The 21,075-nt window shown below is 43.9% G+C and overlaps 2 protein-coding genes across 5 annotated transcripts; one reads left to right on the top strand and one right to left on the bottom strand.

Annotated features, from left to right (window-relative positions):
- The first annotated feature begins 1,224 nt into the window (after positions 1–1,224).
- Positions 1,225–19,051, top strand: LOC128300340 (proton-coupled amino acid transporter-like protein pathetic). 3 transcript variants are annotated; one of them, XM_053036362.1, is made up of 6 exons: positions 1,225–1,438; positions 11,700–11,795; positions 11,886–11,956; positions 15,596–15,688; positions 15,770–16,582; positions 16,654–19,051. In XM_053036362.1, the coding sequence occupies exons 2-6, from the start codon at positions 11,787–11,789 to the stop codon at positions 17,060–17,062; spliced, it is 1,395 nt and encodes a 464-aa protein (XP_052892322.1). In that variant the 5' UTR covers positions 1,225–1,438; positions 11,700–11,786; the 3' UTR covers positions 17,063–19,051. The 3 variants fall into 3 exon arrangements, with proteins under 3 accessions (XP_052892322.1, XP_052892323.1, XP_052892321.1); XM_053036363.1 differs by lacking the exon at positions 1,225–1,438 and adding an exon at positions 4,588–4,757; XM_053036361.1 differs by lacking the exon at positions 1,225–1,438 and adding an exon at positions 6,681–6,814.
- Positions 19,045–21,048, bottom strand: LOC128300341 (ras-related GTP-binding protein C). 2 transcript variants are annotated; one of them, XM_053036365.1, is made up of 4 exons: positions 20,990–21,048; positions 20,701–20,862; positions 19,817–20,634; positions 19,045–19,744 (listed from the first exon to the last, which is right to left on the bottom strand). In XM_053036365.1, exons 2-4 carry the CDS (start codon positions 20,701–20,703, stop codon positions 19,423–19,425), a joined length of 1,143 nt encoding a protein of 380 aa, XP_052892325.1. In that variant the 5' UTR covers positions 20,704–20,862; positions 20,990–21,048; the 3' UTR covers positions 19,045–19,422. The 2 variants fall into 2 exon arrangements, with proteins under 2 accessions (XP_052892325.1, XP_052892324.1); XM_053036364.1 differs by having other exon boundaries at positions 20,701–21,041.
- Between the last annotated feature and the right edge of the window lie 27 nt (positions 21,049–21,075).

Genomic DNA, 21,075 nt, shown 5'->3' with positions numbered 1-21,075 from the left:
TTTAAAGCCTTTTTATCAAAAAAAGAGAGGGCCAGTGGTCTCTATAGCACAGAGACTAGACGGGGAAAGTAAAAAATGGCACAGAAACCTAATTTATCAAACATAAATCTAAACAAACTAATTCAAAAGTTCTCCGTTTTGTAAAATGTCAAAAATTTTCCCCCTGGCGATGATTTGTTCCTCTACCGGCAACTGATTTAATGTTGTGGCTACGAACATGCCCAACATTTTTAAATTCGGCTGTAAATTATCCAAACTTGCATCGGCATTGCACCTTTCTGTCCGCACCGCGTTTCTACAGAGCCGTTTCGGCGGGCATTTCCTGAATTGTTATCTCTTCGTAAATTTCCCGCATTGTCCTACCTCTGACTGGTTCGTCACTATTCGTTGCAACGGAAGTGTCCGAAAGAGTGTTTTCAGTATCTACGCCACATATATGTCGCATACGCTCCAACAGTTCCGGTAGATTATCCCGCAAAAATTCCAAAAATCCCGCAAAATTTTTTGCATCTTACGTCGATCTTTATCATCAGGATAGTTATTTTCCAAAAACGTCGCGTGTGCTTCGAGTCGCTTCAGAAAAATTTGGTGGTAGCCAACAACTGTACCAGGAAGATAGAACATGAAGTAAATTGGCGGCTGCATTCAGTCAGAAAACAATCACAACTTACCACTGTTTCTGGTTTCTCTGGACGCCTTATTCCAACACTGTTGCATTTGTTCATCTCTAATATCTGCCCCTACTGTGTACAAATCCTTGTATCATTTCACAGATTCTATAAACTTGTTCCTTCAGTACGTATCACCGACAAATTCAACTTTACCGTGCAACGGGCAACTTGTATTTAAGGGTAAACAGCTGGGTGAGGTAGCATTCAACTATTTGACATCAGCGTTTTCTCCGTCCGCCATTTTTCGAAATCGATGTTCGATACCCATGCAACAAAATGTACAGTCTTCGAACCGCGTATTTACTGTATACACGACGTTCACGTCCACGATATTGAAAATTTCCAAAAAGTTAAACATTTTTTAATAGAAGGTTACCCACTTATCTGGCATTGGAGCCATCACGACACAGAAAAACAAAACAGCAAAGAACTGTCATTGTCGAACATCGGTTTCTTTTCGAAATCGTGTTTCTCTCTCTCGCTCAAAGCGTATGTCGGGTAGTACCTGTACTTTTTTTTTCGGCATCTTGCCGACCAACTTGTTCAACGCGTGAGAAAACACCGTACTAGATCTTTACGGTTTCCTCGTATAAACATACTGGCCCAGCGATACAGTGCCGCAGTGAAAAGCTAGTGAATATCTTTGGCAATTGGACAGTGCACAACGGTGCAAGAAGATCGAGCAAATTGATGTATTCGGAGTTTCCGTGCGTGTGGTTCTATCTAACAGAAGGCGCAGTGCTTACCTCTACCAACATTCGATACAGGTAAGAGCAGTATTCTATTCTAAAGATCCTAAAGCCGGAATAACCTCGTCATAAGTGTGCATAATTAATAGCGAATCGACACGATAAGGGTGTTTCGAGACATGCAAAAGCAGAAATCTTAAAGTACCGATTACCTACGTTTGTTCCTGTTCTTGTATTCTAGTGTACGTGTGTGTGTACTCGCCACGTGGTTGTCTGCCGGTACCGGTTTTGTAGAAAAGACAGGCAAACCATACGGCCGATGGAACGAGGAGACAAGTTAGAAAAGGATAAACGGCACGCGAGAGATAAAGAGAGCGAGAGCGGGATTTTAATGAGAGTGTGAGTGAGAAAATTCTAAGGAGAGAAATGGTGTTGAAAAATTGAGACAGTAGAAAAAAGGAAAGAAAATGCGTAAAACTTGCGTTGCGTGCTTCCACTCTTCAGTTCTTGACTACTTTTGAATGAAACTTTACGCATTTGTTATCATGCATGCTTCGTTATCATCGATTACCTTGCAAAGAGGTAATTTCTGGAATTAAGCCGGAACTTGCTTCCTGTACTTAAAATACAACTAGTCGTAATAGTGTGCTACGTTTTTTTTCTGTACCAAAAAGGCTGACGATACACGCACCGATGATAAAAATAGTTTCTAAGTCTACTGGATGCCGTTTGTTTCAAGTTCTATCGGAAGATCTTCTACCTCGCCTGTATCCAGGTGTAAATTTTATCTAATGCGTGTCGCCTACCATGGTGTGTGATTATTAGCACGATCAATCGGTTCTACAGCTTCCAAAACCAAACACGTTTGCTACGGGTTCATGAGATATAATTTTTAAGGCTTCCATTTTCATTTCAAGCCGCCACAGTCACGCGAAAAGTCGGATCGTGGAAATGAACTTGCCGCCTGCTAGTATCGTTTCGTTTCGGACGCGTTGTGTTGGGAGTGAATTGAAAAGCATACCCAATCCAATCCACCAAACGGGTCGATACTAAGTAGAGTGTATACAGTCCGAATGGAGCCTATGCTCGTTGTTTCGCCCTCCGCGGATTACCACTCAACCAGGGAAGTCGCGTGGGTGGTAAACTCTCCCAGACGCGTTTATGTCCTATGCTAGTAGCCGCCTTACGGACGTATGTACTGGACACACGGTATGACGCAATCGAACATGAAAGGTACCGGAAGCATAAAAGGGAAACCAAGGCAGTCCAGTGGAAGCCGTTCCGTCGGAACTACGTGAGCACTATCCAAGTGGTGCTCTTCGAAGGTTGTTCTTGATGTGAGCCGTTACGTCGTGTGATTGCCACATATTTTGTTCAAGATCTTAATTCACTATGATACGAGAAGTAACATTTGAAGATTATTGTCGATCATATTTATCATTCCCATCTATTTTGCTGTTAAAGATGATGGTCAATGGCAATGGAGAACGGGGCACCACAATGTGTGGATATTCCCAACAGTTTGGCAACCGTTATCGCAACGAGGAACGAATCAGTAACGAAATGGAATGAAACCAATTTTCCACCAAATCTCGGCAGAGCAATTATACCCACATGCCGACTGCTTCTATGTCGGGAAGCTGGCATGATTCAAGATGGTGAAAACCGCTACTCTTTCGGGATTGGAACGCCTTTGCAGAGTACGTTTCGGTTGAACACATCGCTATCATTAGATTCGCGTGGCGCTGAAGAAGCTTGCGAGTGCCTTTTGAATGATGTTTTCTTACTGTAGGCGCAACTTCTGCAATCACCAGCAAAAAACAGAGCGGCTAAACAAAGCATAGAAGAAATGCGAAACTGAAAGCATTTTGGGGTATCACCGGAAAGCTGGCATGGCTTGCTTCCTATGAATCATCGGGCCATAGGTAGTAAATTTACAGTTTTCGCTTACCGAAGCGTAGAGACGTGAAATGATCACGCACCGTTTTCGGGGTGAACTGGGTGCAGCTTGTTCCAAGGGTACACACAGCTGCGATCTGTACGATGAATCTACATTTAGAATGATCTTTCCACTCTTGTCAGTACGCAAGTCCATTCATCGTCCTCATTTCCTTGCTTGCCTCGTCGCATTTATGTCTGGTGATGAACCTGTCGGAACATTCCTCGTACCAGTCGTAAACGCACGTGCGTCGGCTAATGGTTATGCTAGATCGGATCAGATTCCTTCTGCGACAGTAGTGTGTTTCGTACTGTTTTCCTATTGCCAAAAAGATACCGCGCGTTGAATATCCGAAAGTGACCGAGTTTTGATTTGCTCGTGTTGCTGGTTGCTTATACGCTGCTATACGCGAGTGATTTATTTTTGGCTCGACCTCGTGCGCTGCAATCGCATCGCAAAACGCATCTCTTGTTAAAGCAACTATTGGGGATGGGAATAATGAGTGCGTTTAAAAATTCATTCTTTATTCGGGCTTAAAATGAAAAACGGTCTTTAAATCATCGGATCATCGTTACCATGCACTCGTTTCAGCTGACAAATCATTGTGAATTCTTGGCAAATTTCAAAGGGAGGTTTCCCTTTCGTTGAATGACCGACGTTTGGAGCGGATGCAGCTGAAAGGTGGTAAGGTGTTGGCTACAAACGGTGGAAAATTAGCCTGATGCAATGATGATTCAGTGTTGGCGAAGAAATTGCAGCATGCTCAACTTCATAAGTCGGTTGAAAAGAGAGGAAAACCCTCACTGAAAAGTAGAGGACCCTGAATAGCAAGAGAGCTAGCTCTGTTACAATGCTGGTAGTAAATATGCAGGGAAAGAGAGCAAGAGAAGGGCAGAGAACAACATAGAGTTTCTAATACTCTTTTGCTCGCGATTTTCCTTGGAATTGAGCATACGAAGAGCACGCATTTCGGTCTAGGGGTGGATGTCTAGACATGGAGAGTAGGCAGCAATACCTATGCCCAACATTCTATGCTTGCTATGATTACAGTATCCAATTCCTAAAAGAAGAAAAAATGCAAATTTCAGGGTTCTCTCATTCTGGGGTAGAAAGTTCTGTTCCCACTGTATGAAGTTCACATTCATCGTTCGGCGCGGCACCGGACTGGGAGTTTCGCATTGCGTCAGTTCAAGTGAAAGGAAGGAACTCCACTTCTTTCGGCCGCCGTGAAAGAGATTCGTGATTTCTGCTATTGCTGGGGTTCAAGGTTTGTGTGCGATTTTTTGCGAGTGTATAAAACACTAACTCGGTCACCTTAAAAACCAGTATTCGGTTGGGGTGAAATCGGACCGTTAGACGATAGAAACACGATCGATCCACAGCAATCGATCATTCTGTGCCTTCGTCTACATAAACGCCTGTGTCTGTTTATCTTCGACTCAACAAGATCGCAGTGAGGTAAGCAAGTGAAACTCTGGAATGTTCACATGAAGCAGGCGGTACAGGCGTTTATCCCTTTGGGGATGCCCATTGGGAGGTTACAGTTTCCAACGATCCGGGCTCGTTTTACAATAGGACAGATTGTTGACGGCTCTGGCTACACGAGGCGTTCAAATTTGTGGAATCAATTATCGGCCATCTCACAGAAGAGGACGGGCCCCACCGTTGGGGGTTGATCAATAGGCAACAGAAATACGTTTGTGTAAAACGTGTACCAGCAAAGAATAATAATGTCTTGGTGACAACTGCTTTGTATTGTTTGCACAGAGTTTTATGTTTGTCTCGTGACAAATGGAAACAAACACTTTGCTACCCATCACACCCAATTTCCCTTGCCTCAGTGTTTTTTAAACGAGGAAGGAATGATTTTTATCTCACAAAACGATAAAAAAAACAACTCATTGTATTGTATTAATACGATTGTTAAGCAAAGCATCTGCTCGCGATGGTAAAGGCCTTCCGTTCACTACAAAGGAAAGGGTGCGCTCTATTTCCTAGGCGTGACCTTTCTCCCATTTTATTCATTGTGTGCCTCAGTGATTTCGCGCCAAGTTAGCCATTCCGTCCGGTTCGGTGAGTTAAACTGTATTTAACGAGCGCCGTGACTTCGTGCCCAAACAACCCATCTGCATCCCATATCGATCTGGTCACGCGGACGGCGATAGCACCATTTCGCGCCAGAAATCGCACCATCGGCTATCCTGTCGCCATAGCAACTAGCCGTCGATCGAAAATGACATCCAACATCGTTGCATTACACAGTGGGATAGTGCAGTGGACAGTAACAGCCAACTGTGTACACTTCTTTCTCAGTTTTTTTTTCGTCGACGTCGTTTGGAGTTCACGAGGCGACTGCATATTCCAACGAAGCATGTGTCCCCTCCGGTACATTATTAGTGTGCCTTGAATGCACAGAATCGATAGTTAATATTTTGCATTGCAAAGTGGAAGAATCGGCTTATTTGTTTAGCGGCTTGTCTGTGGCCCACAATCTTCAAGTGGGGAGTCGGCGGCTAGGAGATGAAGTAGCCACCCCCTTTCAATAGTGGGGATTACTCAAAAGCAAACAAATCGCACACGCATGCAGGACGCCTTGAAATGTTGATTTTTAGCTCACGCTGTTGCCCTTGCTCTTTGGCTGCCAATCAATAGCATGTAGCCAATCAGCGTGGGCTGCATTTTATTTTGGAATTAGATGACGACACACCATTCCCGGCTATCCTACGTAATTTCAATGACGTTGCACAACGGAACGGAGAACGGATCGGATAAAGTGTGAAATAAAATGTGCAGCTAATGTCTCAAGTCATCGCTGATTGCGTGTACGGCGATAAGACATACGATAACGTCTAGGTCTTTTGATAGCAACGAAGGTTAGACCGCACCGCAGCGAGGTGGTGTTGTGGCGTTTGCCCAAGATAACGTATACGCGAGCATATTTTGGTAGCATCGTCATATAAATACTACTGCTCCGGGGTGGTTCAATGTAAAGCATTACAGCACTACAGAAAACAGTCTGCCAAAATCGTACATAGTAATAGATGCCCTGAAATTAGTTCAAACTAATCGTATTGCATCATTCGGCTAGCATCGAAGACACCACGCGGTAAGCAGCCCTTCGAGTGCGCCAAAAACTACCCTTTAGAGTACCCAAACCATTCGAAGCACAGTAGCCAAAGGACTGTTGGTGTGTGTTGGTGGTATCGATCAATGAAATAGCGAGAGCGAGAGAGGCTTTACAAGAGCTTTGAAATGTGTGGCGTGTCGGCAAACGAAGCGCTCGTTACAGCGATAGGAAGAGCAAAACCACACGTAAACCATTAGGGATGACGAGTAGTGCAGTATTGGTAGTAGTAATAAGTAGTAACAGTATTCGAAGCGCGACAGTCTAGCACGGCAGCGGCATCAGTTAAGGCTTTCAGTTATCGTTTGTCTGCTGCCGATCGAAGCAGTCTCGTTAGAAGTGGGTCACAGTAGCAAGTGAAAAGCAGCACCAATTTCACCTCCAAATCCCGGTAGGCGGCGCACTGATTGCAACAGCAGCTTTTAATAGAAAGCTGAGAGCAGCATTAATAATTAAGATTTAAGTTTATTGTACTTTAGGCGAGGTGTGTTTGTTCTGAGTGCCTGTGTTGTGTGGAAGCAATAGAGGAATCTCTTGCGATTTATTGGTGAAAGTTAAGTGTTCTTGTGATGGTGGCAATGAGCAGCACTTTAGTAGAACTTTCATCGGTCTAGTGGAGTGGTGTGCAGCTTGTTGAAGAGTTGACGTAGCAGAGGAAAGGCATTAGTGCTCCACGACAACGCATTAGCAACGAAGCACGTGGCTTTGAAATCGAATATTCTTCATCACTTTCCCGTCTGCCCCACTATGCTTGTGCTCGCTCCGACGGTTCTCGCTTCTAAATCCGGTTGTGCAGTTTTGTTTGCACGACGGTGCACGTTCCGTCTCATTACGTTTTGCTTCTGCACAGGAAATATGTGCTCAATTGTTCTGACGCATCAGGTTACATACAGCCACGTTACCCTAATGCCTTTAATACAATCCGCTGATGGACAAACCATCGGGCTCCGGATTTGGTAACTAGCAAATGAAACTTTGAACCAATCAACCCCTAGAAGGTAGCCGTAACATCCCTCCCGTACGGCCGCCGTATGGTATAGTAGACGGTCCCTAATAAGACTTAGGGTCTTTATCTGATTGTTCACGAGAGGTTGTCGCTTGCTGGCCGTTATTAAGTAACAAATTAGCCAGAATTTTGAGTACATTGCGCGTTACAACAATTATTACTGCGGATATCTGATAACGATGGCTGTGATGATTCTGCACACTATCCAAACTCCAAAAAACAACATAGTTGATCGGAGAATGATACAAATGACGATTGAAGACATTTGGATCAGAGAGAATTATTAGGTTCCACAGAAAATCCTTCCGAGCGATATCTCAATTGTCGGAATTATGTAAAAGAAACCGTTAAGACGTAGGATGAAGGTGCGAAACGTACTGTATGTAAAATGCTAACACCATTTACAGCATGCTCGACAATTTTAACGCCTGGCATAAGAGCCTTTTTCGCATGCTTCCCTTTCAACCCGTGATGTTCCGGTCGGCCTTGGCACAGAAATTGTCTTCTGGCCGATTGTGCAGACCCACTGATTCTCGGCCTATTTGCTCCATCCTCACGGCCCAGTCCGGGTTGCGAAACTTGTTGCCTCATCTGGTCGCCATCTGTGTTTACCAAGAGGCTCTTCTACAGAAGGGTAGAACATCGTCGGTCGATGCCTGCGGGAAACAAACTTCGAGAGCGGGTTTGCCTGTTATAACCAGTTTCTCAGAAATCAACGGTTCTGGTGTTCTTATGCGTGGCTCTTCCCTACATCGTGGACTAACTCTCCACGCGTCTGAAAGTTTCATTCTGTCAGCACACATTTGGCTGGGGTGAACCCTCGGAGTTTCAAGTTTTTCGGGCTCGGTTAATAATTTTTGCTACGTCGGAAAAAATACGTTAGGGTTTTGGCCGTTATAAGGCTCTCCCATGTGCTAATCGAGTGATATGACCATTCCACGATTGTTTTAGGTTTCAACATCGGTAGAAAATTTGTGCGAGCTATGCTTGTTTACTGGAGGACCACAGCACCACAGTAGGCTTGGCAATTGGGTATTGGTCTGGTGCGGTGTCGGAATCGTGTTTCTTGCACGTGTTGCAGCGTTCCAGTGAATTTTACAAACACATTAAAGAACAAGGTTTTGTTGGGTATGCCTAATATTGCATCAGAAAACTATTACTCTGTTGGATTTAAGTTGACCACGTGGCTTAAATCGAGAAATAATAACGACAATTTAGGACTTAACAATGAACATATAAACGTTGTCCACAAATCGGATGACCTTCCAGAGAATGAGTTATCTAATGTGCGTTTTTGCTAGGTAGGCAGACATTCAACAAGTCTGAACACTGTTAGATCGATGTGGAAGAGAAGCATGTCACATTGGCTGTATCGTTAGTTTATGTTTCCTTTTTTTTTAGAAATCCATGGAAAAATTCATAATGATCGTCGTTCATCTACTACCATCGGGCATATAATTAAGTGACGGAGCCTCTCGTAAATATTCCCCCATTAAATGAAGCCCCGATCTATGAACGGATGTCTGACGTCGAACATTCCAATTGCATTTTTTTTGTCTCGTTTAATGTGCAAAACAAGCAACTTGTTTGACATTTATAGCAAAACAGAATGTCTAAATGACCGCTTAAAAATAAAAAGTGAACAAGCTCTGGTGTCAAAAGCTTTCACAACTTGTGTCGATACAGTACAGTGGACGTAGAACGTAAAAATCAACAAGCTCCCACACTCGTGTTTGCAAAACACAGAAGATTAACAAAATAATCAACAGTTCGGTGTAGACCATGGACGCATATTGTGCCGCTTTCCAAAGTCCGCAGAACAAAAAGAAAATAAATAGCAGGTGGCGCTTGTCAATGCCGAGGAAGGTTGATTAAAGTAGAGTTGCAACGTGATCGGCTTGCTCTGCCAGTAACGGCACCCGGAAGTATGTTGGTCAGTTTTCGGTGGTGAAGCAATGTTTTCAAAATTACATTGCGCAAATGAACTGTTGAACTGTGTGAAGTGTGTCTATACCTGCCACGTTGCTAGGAGAACCGATAAGCCTGGGAGTGTGACTCGGGTTGATCAGTCAGCTGAGAGCCAAGTGATTGGTTACAAAAAATCTGTCCCACTCGAATACGGCTATCCGGAAGTATAGATAGTGTAATGATTTAAAAAAAAAAACACTGCAAATCAATGCAATCTTTTCACGTACGTCCAAAAACAAGATAACAATGTACGAAGACATCACGCTAAGTATCGTATCGTTAGTGAAGCTTGTCATCTTTGTGTCCGGACGGCGCAATTGCATATTCAGACCAGCAAAAGATAAGATACGATGCTATCAGGTATTCGTTGGTGAACCTGATTGACAACCGCAAGCTTGGAAAATCGGTATCGGGACGCTATAGTAATTGGATTCTTGGACAATGCTTGGTCCCTCAGCAAGTCGGTCTGAGGTTGTACCTATCCGCGATGCCTGTGCCTTCATCTATGTTGATTCGAGTTTCAGTGCGCCCTCGTTGTGCGATAAGAAATGTAACTGGGCGCAGAGACAGCAACATATTTTCATCCCCACATATTGCCACTACAAACAATCAGAGTGTTTTTGTAGAGTTCGCGTTATATTGCCGATTCCGCAAGCAGTGAGACGACCATTATCGATTGCCGTTCCAATGTTTGTGACCGCCTGGATAGCTTATCAGCTGCACGCGATCACATCAAAGCTCTGACCTCCAACCGATAACCGATTGAACCTTTAACATTCGATTTAGGCCTCTAGGTCAAAAACTATTATGCCGGTGCCTTGGTTCCCAAAAGGTATTCTCTTATAAACACCAAGCGTTAAAAATCTCCATCCGGGTTTTGTGTTCGTTTTCGCTTTCATTCACCTTCTGTGGATAGAACTTCTTCCCTTTCCATCCACTGGTTAAGGAGCATTAAAAATAGAACCATTTTGACAATCAACAATTACAAGAAAAGCATTCCTCCTTCAGCCAAACTGTCCGTGTCCATCCTAGTTTCGGGCGATTCGAGCTGGTGCTGACGTCAATGGTGGCCATGGGTATGGAAAACCATTTCAAGGTCCGAACGGAAAAAAAAGAAAACCCAGTCGAACATGATTGACGAATTTCGTTGCAAACGTCGTCACTGAATGCTTATCTGTGCTGTGTTCGATATGCGCCGGGATGTGTCAACCAACCATCTCCACCAAGACCGCACTTGAACCGCTACCTAACCTAATCACAGTTGCTCGAGTCATTGTACTAAGGCAGGAGAAGTTCGCAAGCTGTTGCTAGAGTAAAAACTAATCCTACAGAGCAATCATGAAATAGACCAGAACACGTCTGTCTACATCTGTTTGCACCTGAAATGAAAAATTGTGAAGGTGTGTCCCTAGTTTATAAATAGTAGCAAATGATTCGTTGTCATACATTTGCGTAGAACCCAGAATATTGGTGTTTTACGCAAGTACATTTCATTGTATTACACCAAGCTAAAGTGCATTTTGTTCGTTATAGACGTCATCGTTAGAATGTCGCACGCTATCGAAATGAAATGCTTCGCCGAAACGGTTTCCAAATTTTGTTAGGGCAAATCGATTTGGCCGTGATTGTTTCGCTGCGTGCCGCCGTAACAAGGGGTATAAATATTCATCACGCTATCAGCGACCAACAATTGGAGCCCGCGTGAAGTTTGATGGGTTGTTTTGGGTGGGACAAGGCCATATCAAGCACAAGACGAGCCTCCACGAAGTTTTCTTCTGTTGGTTTTGGGAATTAGATATCTATCCTCGCTTCTTTGTCCTCAATTTCTCTTCCTCTACTTGCGCGCGATCGTACTTAAATTGATCAGTAATCATTCTATACCCGCTTTAGCGGTTGCCGACAGTTGGCATAATTTTGTCCAATTGATGTGGCGCGTTCAACATCCTATCGAACGCGGAGACATCCAATTATTGCTTACTTTCCAATTACACCATTACTATTGCCCTCCCCGACTGTGAAAGTACGCGATAGATAGACGACAATCTGATCCCAAGGGCTGTGTCGTTAGCCAAGCTTTCAGTTAGTAAAGGCGTTCTAGTTATTAAAGACGATCGATTAAGCCCTGACAACAAAAGGGAACCATAGAAATAGTGTTAACATTTATTTGACATCAATTGATGGTTAGTGCACCAGTAAAGCACGATGGAAATGGAGTGTAGCATTCAATTTAAAAAAAAACTAGTAGCTAACCCCTTACGAGTTTTATTAATGTTGTTTTTTTTCATTTCTTTCCTATTTGCAGCACTAATCTAACACTTCACAAACAACACAAAAGCTATACCAAACCCTGGGATTTACAACCAACCGCAGTGGAAACAGTGACGTCAAAATGGTGAACGTAAGTGTCCGTGCATCGAGAGATTCTCTTCTTAAAGCGAGCTTAGAGCACTAATCTAATCTCCCCTTCTTTTACTGCTTCTTGACGCAGGAATACACGGGACCACCTCCGCAGGAAATGGAAACATTCCTGCCTCAGGATGGAAAAAACGGAGCCACTGTGTAAGTTGGACAACCGGGTGAAGGGATATGATACAATAGTATCAATGCACGTCCATCGTGAGGACCTCCAGCAAACACTGTTTGATGAGTGATATCTCGCGAACTTCAAGTGGGGAATTTGGTCAAGGGTGCCATAATTGCTAACACAAACGCTGACTGAGAATGCGATACGTGCTCGTGCAACGTGTAGCACAAAATGTGTAAAATACCGAAGATGTTCACTACATAACCAACAGGCGCAACAGGTGTCCGTATGCATGCTGTGTGCCATTTTTGGTTGAAACGAATAGAGCCTTTAAAGCGATCCTCAACTCCTCGCGAAATGGTGTCCAGAGCGGAATGGAAAAGGGTTCTTTAAATATTTTGCAATCATGCGATGATAATTTATCAAGCGATTTTTGTACGATACATTGAGTTCCTGCAGGGGAATACACAGGATTGCGTAAACCACTTTCACTGCAGGGTAGTATAAATCAACTAAATTTACGACGCGCTTCTTTATCACAATGGAGATGGGCTTTTATTTTTAAATAAATAATTTGAGCCCTCCTTCCCAGTTTAGTGAGGGCGATGGGCGATTAAGGTTGTGCAGCTAAAATTTTAACTTTGTTGCAAAATCGGTTCGATTCATGTGTCGTCGTGCCACACGCCCAAAGAACGATCGTTCATTACAACACCGACACCGTAAGCAATTTGCTACTGGAGGTCAACGGTACCCTGTGTTGAATGCCATAAATGGTCTAATGAGAATTAATTGCCGGAATCCTGATCGATGTTTTTATGGTGCTACTTGTCTGGACACTTTTCGATGCACCCTTGATAGCAGACTGTACAGGAACCGAACGGACAGTTTTGCGTTTTCCAATGCGCTGCGGGAAGTTTCGCCCGTTTCTTCATAATCCTCTGAATCCTGCACTAACTCTCGAGAGCATTTAGTGATTTTACATGCATTTTTGTGTCCACGAAATGGAGTTTTTTTATGTTATCGTCTGGCATTTTGGCGTAAAGAAAAGAAGACGGACCCGAAAAAGAACAGAAAAATAAATCTCCTCGAAACGGACATACCAATGCGCTCTGACCCGGGATCCTTATTGCGGTTAACCGAGGTACCTTCTGTGTACCTCTTTGCGCTGCCAATTCGATGCCATTGCAATTGGTGAAACCACCACCACCGTCCGGCACAAGAAAAACTTCATTCGCCACATCGTGATTTCAACTTCCCTGTGAGACCCTCGGTTGTCTTCTTGGATTTCTCAACGTTTTGCTGCATTTTCTTGTGGGTAATTTTCGTACCCGTACCGCTCCTTCCATGTGAAGGAAAAATTCGATAATGAACAAATCGATATTTCGAACCGGATATCGACTGGAGAGTGGAGAGCGCGGGAGTGGTGGAACGCGTTGGGTGGACACGCACATGCACTTTTGGTGTGCGATGATATGAAAAGAGGGTGTGCAGAAGGAATAACTCATCATCTTCTACGCTGTTATTGGTGGATCGCAGCCGGGGAAACTTTAGCTGAGGTATTCTGGTGGAATAAATTAATTCCCGGCCTAAAATCAACTTTTGCCAACCGTTAATACTTGCGGGAGACTGAAGAGCACGAATAGGCGAGAAAAAGGGATGAAAATCGAAAAAGGGAACTGCGAATACCGCGTGCAAAGTGATATTTCGGTGTAGTGACTTGCAGCGATGTGAACTAACCTTTTTGAAACTTCTATCCATTGTGCCAGACCTTATAGAATAACAGGAATCTGCTTACAGATCCTGTTTGGTAGTAAAATGTCACTCAAAACAATCGAGTTTAATGCGACACAGAAAACGAACCTTCCCGTAGCTATATAACCTTAGCCACTCGTACAAGTGCCTGAGTCATTCATTCCTAAACTCAGCATTAATTATTTCTATTTTGGGTTTTGTTTTTTTCATAAGCTCTCAATTTGATTTTCACGCGTTCGCGCTATTCGAACGATCAATTATAATAGCATGCATTACGTACACCGAGCATAGCAGCGATGCATTGATGCATCAAGAACCTTGCAAAACAAACTCATCACAAATACATGCCAATAATACGAGCAGGGTAAACGATGCACGGGCACACTGCTTTTGCTGCTGGCGCTGTTTTGCATACGCAAAAAGAAAAACCTACCTCAGCTTCGCTCCTCCCTACGCTTTGCCCTACCGCACACCTTGCTCCTGCAGGGTAGAGTAATTCGCCTGAGGACAGAGGCGTTTTCATCGCGTCGCGAAAGTAGGAAAGCAAGTAACGTATACGCGACCGAGGAAAATGTAACCACCAATGTAGGGAAGGGTAGTATTGTGGAGGCATGCAGCAATCGATGCGATGTGTCGCTTGCAGTAGAGGGCGATTTTTTTCTTCTTTCTTCTCTGCGGACCATGCTAAGTTGAAGTCCCCAATGTGTGGCCCGTCATGTTTTGCTGCAATTTCCTGGCAAGGGAGGGTTTGCATTGTTCGTATTTCAGGCCATCCGTTCGGGGTGGGTTTAAAGTTTTCAACTGTGCATCAAGGAAAAATGCAGCCGAAGGACAAAACGGTGGACCAAGGGGAGGCAACGTACTTGGTAGTTAATAACAGCTCCGAAGAGGTAAACCTGTGCGTACACTGATAGTTAACACAGAAATGTTCGAAAAACATCACTGGCACATGTCATGTCGTCTCTGTCATTCCCTGTGGTTTCGAGATGGGCTGTTCCTGCGAGCCGTAGCCAAAAATTATCCTCCCGACATTCTTCTTCTACCTTCGTTATGATGCTCTGCTCTGTGCAGTGAAAACTTACAAAAAGAAGCAACAGGGCAGAGGCAAAAAATGTTATCTTGCCATGTACCAGTCTATGGAGACAACATGCCCACAATGCAACCCCCTAAGGTCCAGCACTGGCCACTGGAAGGTGAGCAGCAGCGGGGAATTGTAGAAGGGAGAATGGTTTAATTTTCGCTGAAGCAACGAAACGTCTTGCCGCGGACGACCAACAGAGCCCACGATCAGGACCAAAAGCCTTTGCTGTGGTCAGTACGCTAACGGTCGTCCACCGAGAAGGAGGGCTTTGAGTTATTCCACCAAAACCAAGACCAAGACCTCCACGGCTCCCCCAAGACGGTTGGGGTACCTGTATGTCTAGTGGAGAGTTTGGTTTATTTAAAAAGTGTCCATTTGTTTGTGGCAAAGGTCACATCTGTTTAGTGTTTTGTATGTAGTTTAAAGCCAGTAGTACGATTTTGACATCCGTGTCCAAGGTTTTAAAAACAAAATTGTGCGTGCCACGTGCAGAGCAGAGACAGATTCGTTGCAATTGGAACATAATTCTATCCCCCACGCCAGGGTTCTGCAGCTAACCGCATTAAGATGGCGTCATCAAATAACAATAATAATAATAATGAGGAGAAAATGGACATGGATATAAGGTGAATATCGTTGAATTCTGAGGGTAAATGGCGGAAAACTGCCTCATTTTCATTTGGGTAACTCGGCTGATGCAACGATGCAACAAGATGTGTCTCGCAGGGTTTCCAATCACGCAAACTCCGGAGGATTGCTCGATCACATACTAAACGATCAGTATCTAGCTTAGCAGTGTTTATTTCAAATAAATTACGGTTTGTCATTTTCCTCTCTAAAGGTACAAGTTTACACCCGCCAAATCTGATGTCGAGGCAAATGGTACAATGCAGTTCGATCCGTTTAAAGAACGGAAACTGGAACACCCAACAACGTGAGTAATGCAGATATTCTGTTGGTCATTTGGCTTTGCGCTCTTTCTGAACGTCGGACTTTGATTTCTTCATTCATACAGTGATGGCGAAACATTAACTCATTTGTTGAAGGCTTCGCTCGGTACGGGTATCCTGGCGATGCCGGTCGCGTTCAGCTATGCTGGTCTTGTGGGAGGTATCTTGGCTACCGTGTTCACTGCTTTCATCTGCACGCACTGCGCCTACGTACTGGTGAAGTGTGGGCACACACTGTACCGTCGCACCCATCGAACAGCGATGAGCTTCTCCGAGATTGCCGAGGTTGCGTTCGAGAATGGACCGGAATGGGGCCGTCGGTTTGGCATGCCTACGTCTTATTGTATCCGATACGGATTGTTCATAACGTATTTCGGCACCTGCGCCGTCTATACCGTCATCATTGCAACCAACTTCCAGCAGGTGATCGAGTATTACTACGGCAGTCCGTTGAATCTGCGCGTCATGATTGCGTTGCTGCTTGTCCCGCTGATCCTACTGTCGTGGGTACCGAATCTAAAGTACCTCGCACCGGTCTCCATGGTCGCTAACGTGTTTATGGGCGTTGGATTGGGCATTACGTTCTACTATCTCGTCACCGATATGCCATCGGTCGAATCGCGTCCCCTATTCCTACCCATTATGCAATGGCCCGCATTCTTTGCCATTGTCATCTTTGCTATGGAGGCTATCGGTGTGGTGATGCCGCTGGAAAATCAGATGAAAACGCCTCAGAACTTTATCGGTATTTGCGGCGTGCTAAACCAGGGTATGGCTGGTGTTACGCTGATCTACATCCTGCTCGGTTTCCTCGGTTACGTTAAGTATGGTGATGCGGCGGAAGGAAGCATTACGCTCAATTTGCCAATCGATGAAATGTGAGTTTCAATGCCTGCTGTATGCGAATGGATGGTGATTAACAAGTGAATTACGTTCATATTTCTTTCAGTCCCGCCCAAGCAGTAAAAATCCTGATTGCCTTGGCAGTGTACTGCACGTTTGGACTGCAGTTCTACGTGTGCCTTGATATTGGCTGGGTTGCCATCAAGGATCGCTTCACCAAGCGACCGAGGCTGGTTGAGTACGTTATGCGCACTATCCTCGTCACTGCTGCCGTCCTGCTAGCCGTCGCTGTCCCGACCATCAGTCCGTTTATTGGTCTCATCGGTGCATTCTGCTTCTCGATCCTGGGCTTACTGATCCCAATTGTCATCGAGATGGTCACGTACTGGGAGGAAGGGTTCGGACCCGGTAACTGGATCGTGTGGAAGAACGTAGTCGTCTTCGTTTTTGGTATCGTTGCGCTCGTGTTTGGTTCCAAGAACGCCATAGAGGAGATTCTTGCCCTGTACACTTAGGTCTGCAGCACCTTAGCCAGTGGAGCATTCAATGAAAATTGGCTCAAACACCATCAAGCAATTACACCGACGAACACCTAACTAGAGGGATTTGCTGACTGAGAATCAAACTGCCTTTCGTTTGCTTTTCTACAGCTACAATTTTCTATCTGTTTTGCTATTTAGACTTTTGGTTTATTGCACGGCTTTTGTGCATATGCGCCAAGCGCAATCTTACGTTGGATGGGACGTCTTCTTCATCCAGATAAGTGTGTGTGAATAAGCGGAGAAAAATAACGTGTGCCCACTGTCGTTTCAAATATTGCAAACTTCTGGAGTTCACTTATAACGGGAAATGGGAGTGCAGAATATCCGGAAATAGGAGATGTTTATTAGGCTGGAACCATCCTTAATACACATACACAAGTGCCTCAAGTATAGTAGAGCAACAGCTGATATTGCGTATTAGTGTAGCAGCGGACAGTAAAACAGACACACATTGCAACTTAACCCAACAAGCAACAATGTCTTTATCTGCTATGTGGCCATTGTTGTTGACCAGGCGCTGGCGATCCTGCGTCTGGTGTACGTGTTTTTTCCTTCAGTTTTTTGGAAAAAATGGAAGTTAACAAAACAACATTTTGGACACGTTGTTTAGCTTTTGAAGCGTTGAATCGCCCGTTCTCAGGGATGATGAGTGAGCATTTCATACAGTTATACAAAACCGCGGAAAACAAAACAAAAACTACTCTACATACAGCTAACGAATGGTGGCAAGTGGACGATGCGCAAATGTTTGACTGTCCAAATTGTAACGTTTTGTTTTATTTCTGTCGCTGTCAGCCATGTGTTGCTTTTATCAACAAGTTTTTGTTGTTTTTCTGAATTTGTGCGTAGCCCAATGCCTCCACAAATCAGTTTCCCAGACTACGATTACCGATAAGAGCGCCACTCAATATAAACAACACGCAGTAATTGCTGATTTGTCTTATCAAATGTTGATCTCGTGCTACGAGGTTGACTAACCATCCCCAGGCATACACGAACGTGTTAATGGTTCTTTTTATAAAAGAACCATTTTCCATGGTGTTCAAATCCATCAAAGTAAAAATGGAAAAGGTCATCCTTATCCAAGGCAAATTCAAATTTGAATGAAACGAAAACGCGCAGTGCGAGAGATTTGATCCAACATTAAAAACAGACTGTAGCGTAGCCACTTCCAACTATCCTCCTAATTTTGAAACTTCAACGGATTACCCGGACCCGAAAAACCCACCGGCTTTCTCGCTTTGGCAGGTTTGATTGTTAGGCAGAACGAGATAGCATGTCGATTTTTCCATTCGGGTTATCCGTTTTAACCCGTCAGAATATGAAGGGTATGTATGGATCTTTGGGACAATCATTCGGCAAATGCGCGCAATCAATTATACCGTTTAACGTGGCAAGCGCCATGTCGATTTCCATGAACTTTCCATTCTAGTCACGTCGGATCTCTCAGACTGAGGACAGACGAAAAGAACGCTAGATAGCAATGCAGCCATCGTCAATCGTCTGCCATCACGACAGGATAATGGTAATGGTAATCAGTCGACGTGTCGTGAACGGAAAGGCATCTAAAAATGGCATGGCGTTTAGTATGTTAATGCGCTTTCCACAGAGCATTCTAAGTCCTTTTTGTTTCACCGAAGAAGGAAACCTACCAAACAACGCTCAAAATCGGTAACTTTTGCATAACGTTATACTTGATCGTTCCCAGACGTAGTACTTCATTCATTTACCTTTGTTTGTTAGTTTGTTTGTTTGCTTCCATTCCTATAATTAATCATGTTTTCTCATTGGCCCGCATTAGATTAAGTGAATATTGGAAAAATAAGTATGAACATTATTTCGGTGCCAGAGCTGAACGGCACGTTAAGATTTACATTGACTGTAAGAAACCGTATGATTGCTGAAAAAAGAAACAAATAAGGAAAAAATCAATATGATAAATACACTAGTAAGATTACATGAGCTTGCCTTCTAGGCTGTGGTACGTGGAACTTCTTTCTGAGAAATGATTACTAAAATGTGTGTCCTATATGTATGCCTGTAAACTCATTTCATTGCAATAGGTTATTATTCGATGAATGACGGGATAGGCTTCATTTCACGTTCATTACACGGTATATGTTTCACCTTTTTGCTCATTTCGATATAAACATTTTCAAAACAAAAGCTAAGCTTTTAAACTAAAATTTTCGAAACAAAATCTTCCGCCCACAATCTATTGGACATCTACGTCCATCTAAACGCTCATTTTGCACATTTCCCTGAACATTTTTTTCTTTAACGCGCAAGTTTGATTGTAACAAAGTCAAATGTCGAAAGTGTTGATGGCGGAATTAATCCTGGAACCGCTTCATGGACGATATAACATCCCCCCGTTCAAAATCTCGTAGATCCTCCAAATTGTCCGAGTCTTGCTCGATAGCTTCCAGCTTCTGGTGCTTAAAGCGAAGCTCAAACACTTGCGTTATAGCTTCACGGAAGCAGAGGAAGTTGTAATCGATCACACCCTGCCTGGAGAAACTTTCCTCCCGGATAATGCACACCAAGGCTAAGAATTTGTTCACCTCCCTCAGGTACAGCACCGTACTGTTGTTCATTTTTATAATGCTCGAGCTCTGGTTGTCGAACGCAGGCACATCTGGATTGTCCCGAGAGCTGTGATTGAAAAAAGAAAGCTCAGTTTGACTGCGTATGGTGCTGTAAGTGGAATCTTATTCTTCATCTTACCCATAGATGCATGAAAGATCAATCACCACATCGATCATGTCGCAACATAGCTCGTAACTTTGCATGTCTACCGGAGTCGCATCGGTTGCGATGTAGATTTTCGATACCACATCAAACAGGAACGCCTTTTCAATGCCGGAATTGTGGATAAACAGATTCAACAGATTCTCAAGTGCAGCTAGCTGGGGTATCAACTTTTGCACTACTTTCGAAAACGCTTCAAAAATTGAATGATCATAGATTGACGTTAGATGAAAATTTAAATGAACACCTTCGAGTCCTGCATCTATTAAGTCGTCCGTTGCCCTCGAGTGTATATCCCTTTGGGATTCCATCTTAAAATCGTCACTCACACCGTCCACCTTGTGAATGAACACCTCGAACTTGATACGCGGGTTGACCTTGTGCGCCTTCGTGACGGTCTGGTTCAGCTTTGTCAAGGCCTCTACGTAATCGTCCTGAGCATCGATTACGAACACCAGTGCCCCACAGCCACCGAATATCATGTCCGAATCGAAGGTCGGATCGAAGAAATCAATTTGCCCCGGAAAGTCCCAAATCTGAAACTGCACGAAGCTGTTGTTGTTGATGTCATCCTTCACAATTTTGTTCGTCGACTCGAGGAAGAGTGTCTCGTTGGGGGACATCTTGTGGAAGACCACCTTCTGGATGGAGCTTTTGCCGGAACGGCGTAGCCCCATCAGTAGAATGCGAGGCTTATCATCTGACACCCGATTTCCGTCATTCTCGTGCTCAAAGTCCCCGTACCCGAAGTCCTTCGGAAACGATCCCACCTGTTCTTCCTCATCCTGGTAACTCTGCAAGCGAACGGGGAAACGGACACATTTAATAACGCATATAGAAGATATTGGTACAAGATTTACCATTTTCTAGTGTTTTTTTTACTATTCTCACTTTATACTATTTACACAACAAATAAGAATCAACACCAATTACGTCGTGGATGTGCACGATCCTGCCTGAAGCCCCACCTTTTACTTGTCTTTTTGGCACTTTAGATCCTCAGAATTTGGAACATTGCTGGGCTAGTTATCAGATAAATTAAAGTATGATGAGGACTACCGTCCAGGATTGCCGGAACTCTATTTTTTGACCGAGATTATACAAAATTCAATCTTTTCTTTTCTTATCACTGTGTTTTGATTTTGTTACGCTGTCAAATTTGTTCTCGACAACTGGTGACCGTTTACGAGGTTGGCTTCAAAACTCGTCGCCACTTGTCGGAAAATTCCTCCATT

Source organism: Anopheles moucheti, chromosome 3 (genome assembly GCF_943734755.1).
Source record: "Anopheles moucheti chromosome 3, idAnoMoucSN_F20_07, whole genome shotgun sequence".
NCBI classification, from domain to species: domain Eukaryota; kingdom Metazoa; phylum Arthropoda; class Insecta; order Diptera; family Culicidae; genus Anopheles; species Anopheles moucheti.
Note: the sequence above shows the minus strand (reverse complement) of the source record. Positions and strands in the feature narration are given on the sequence as shown.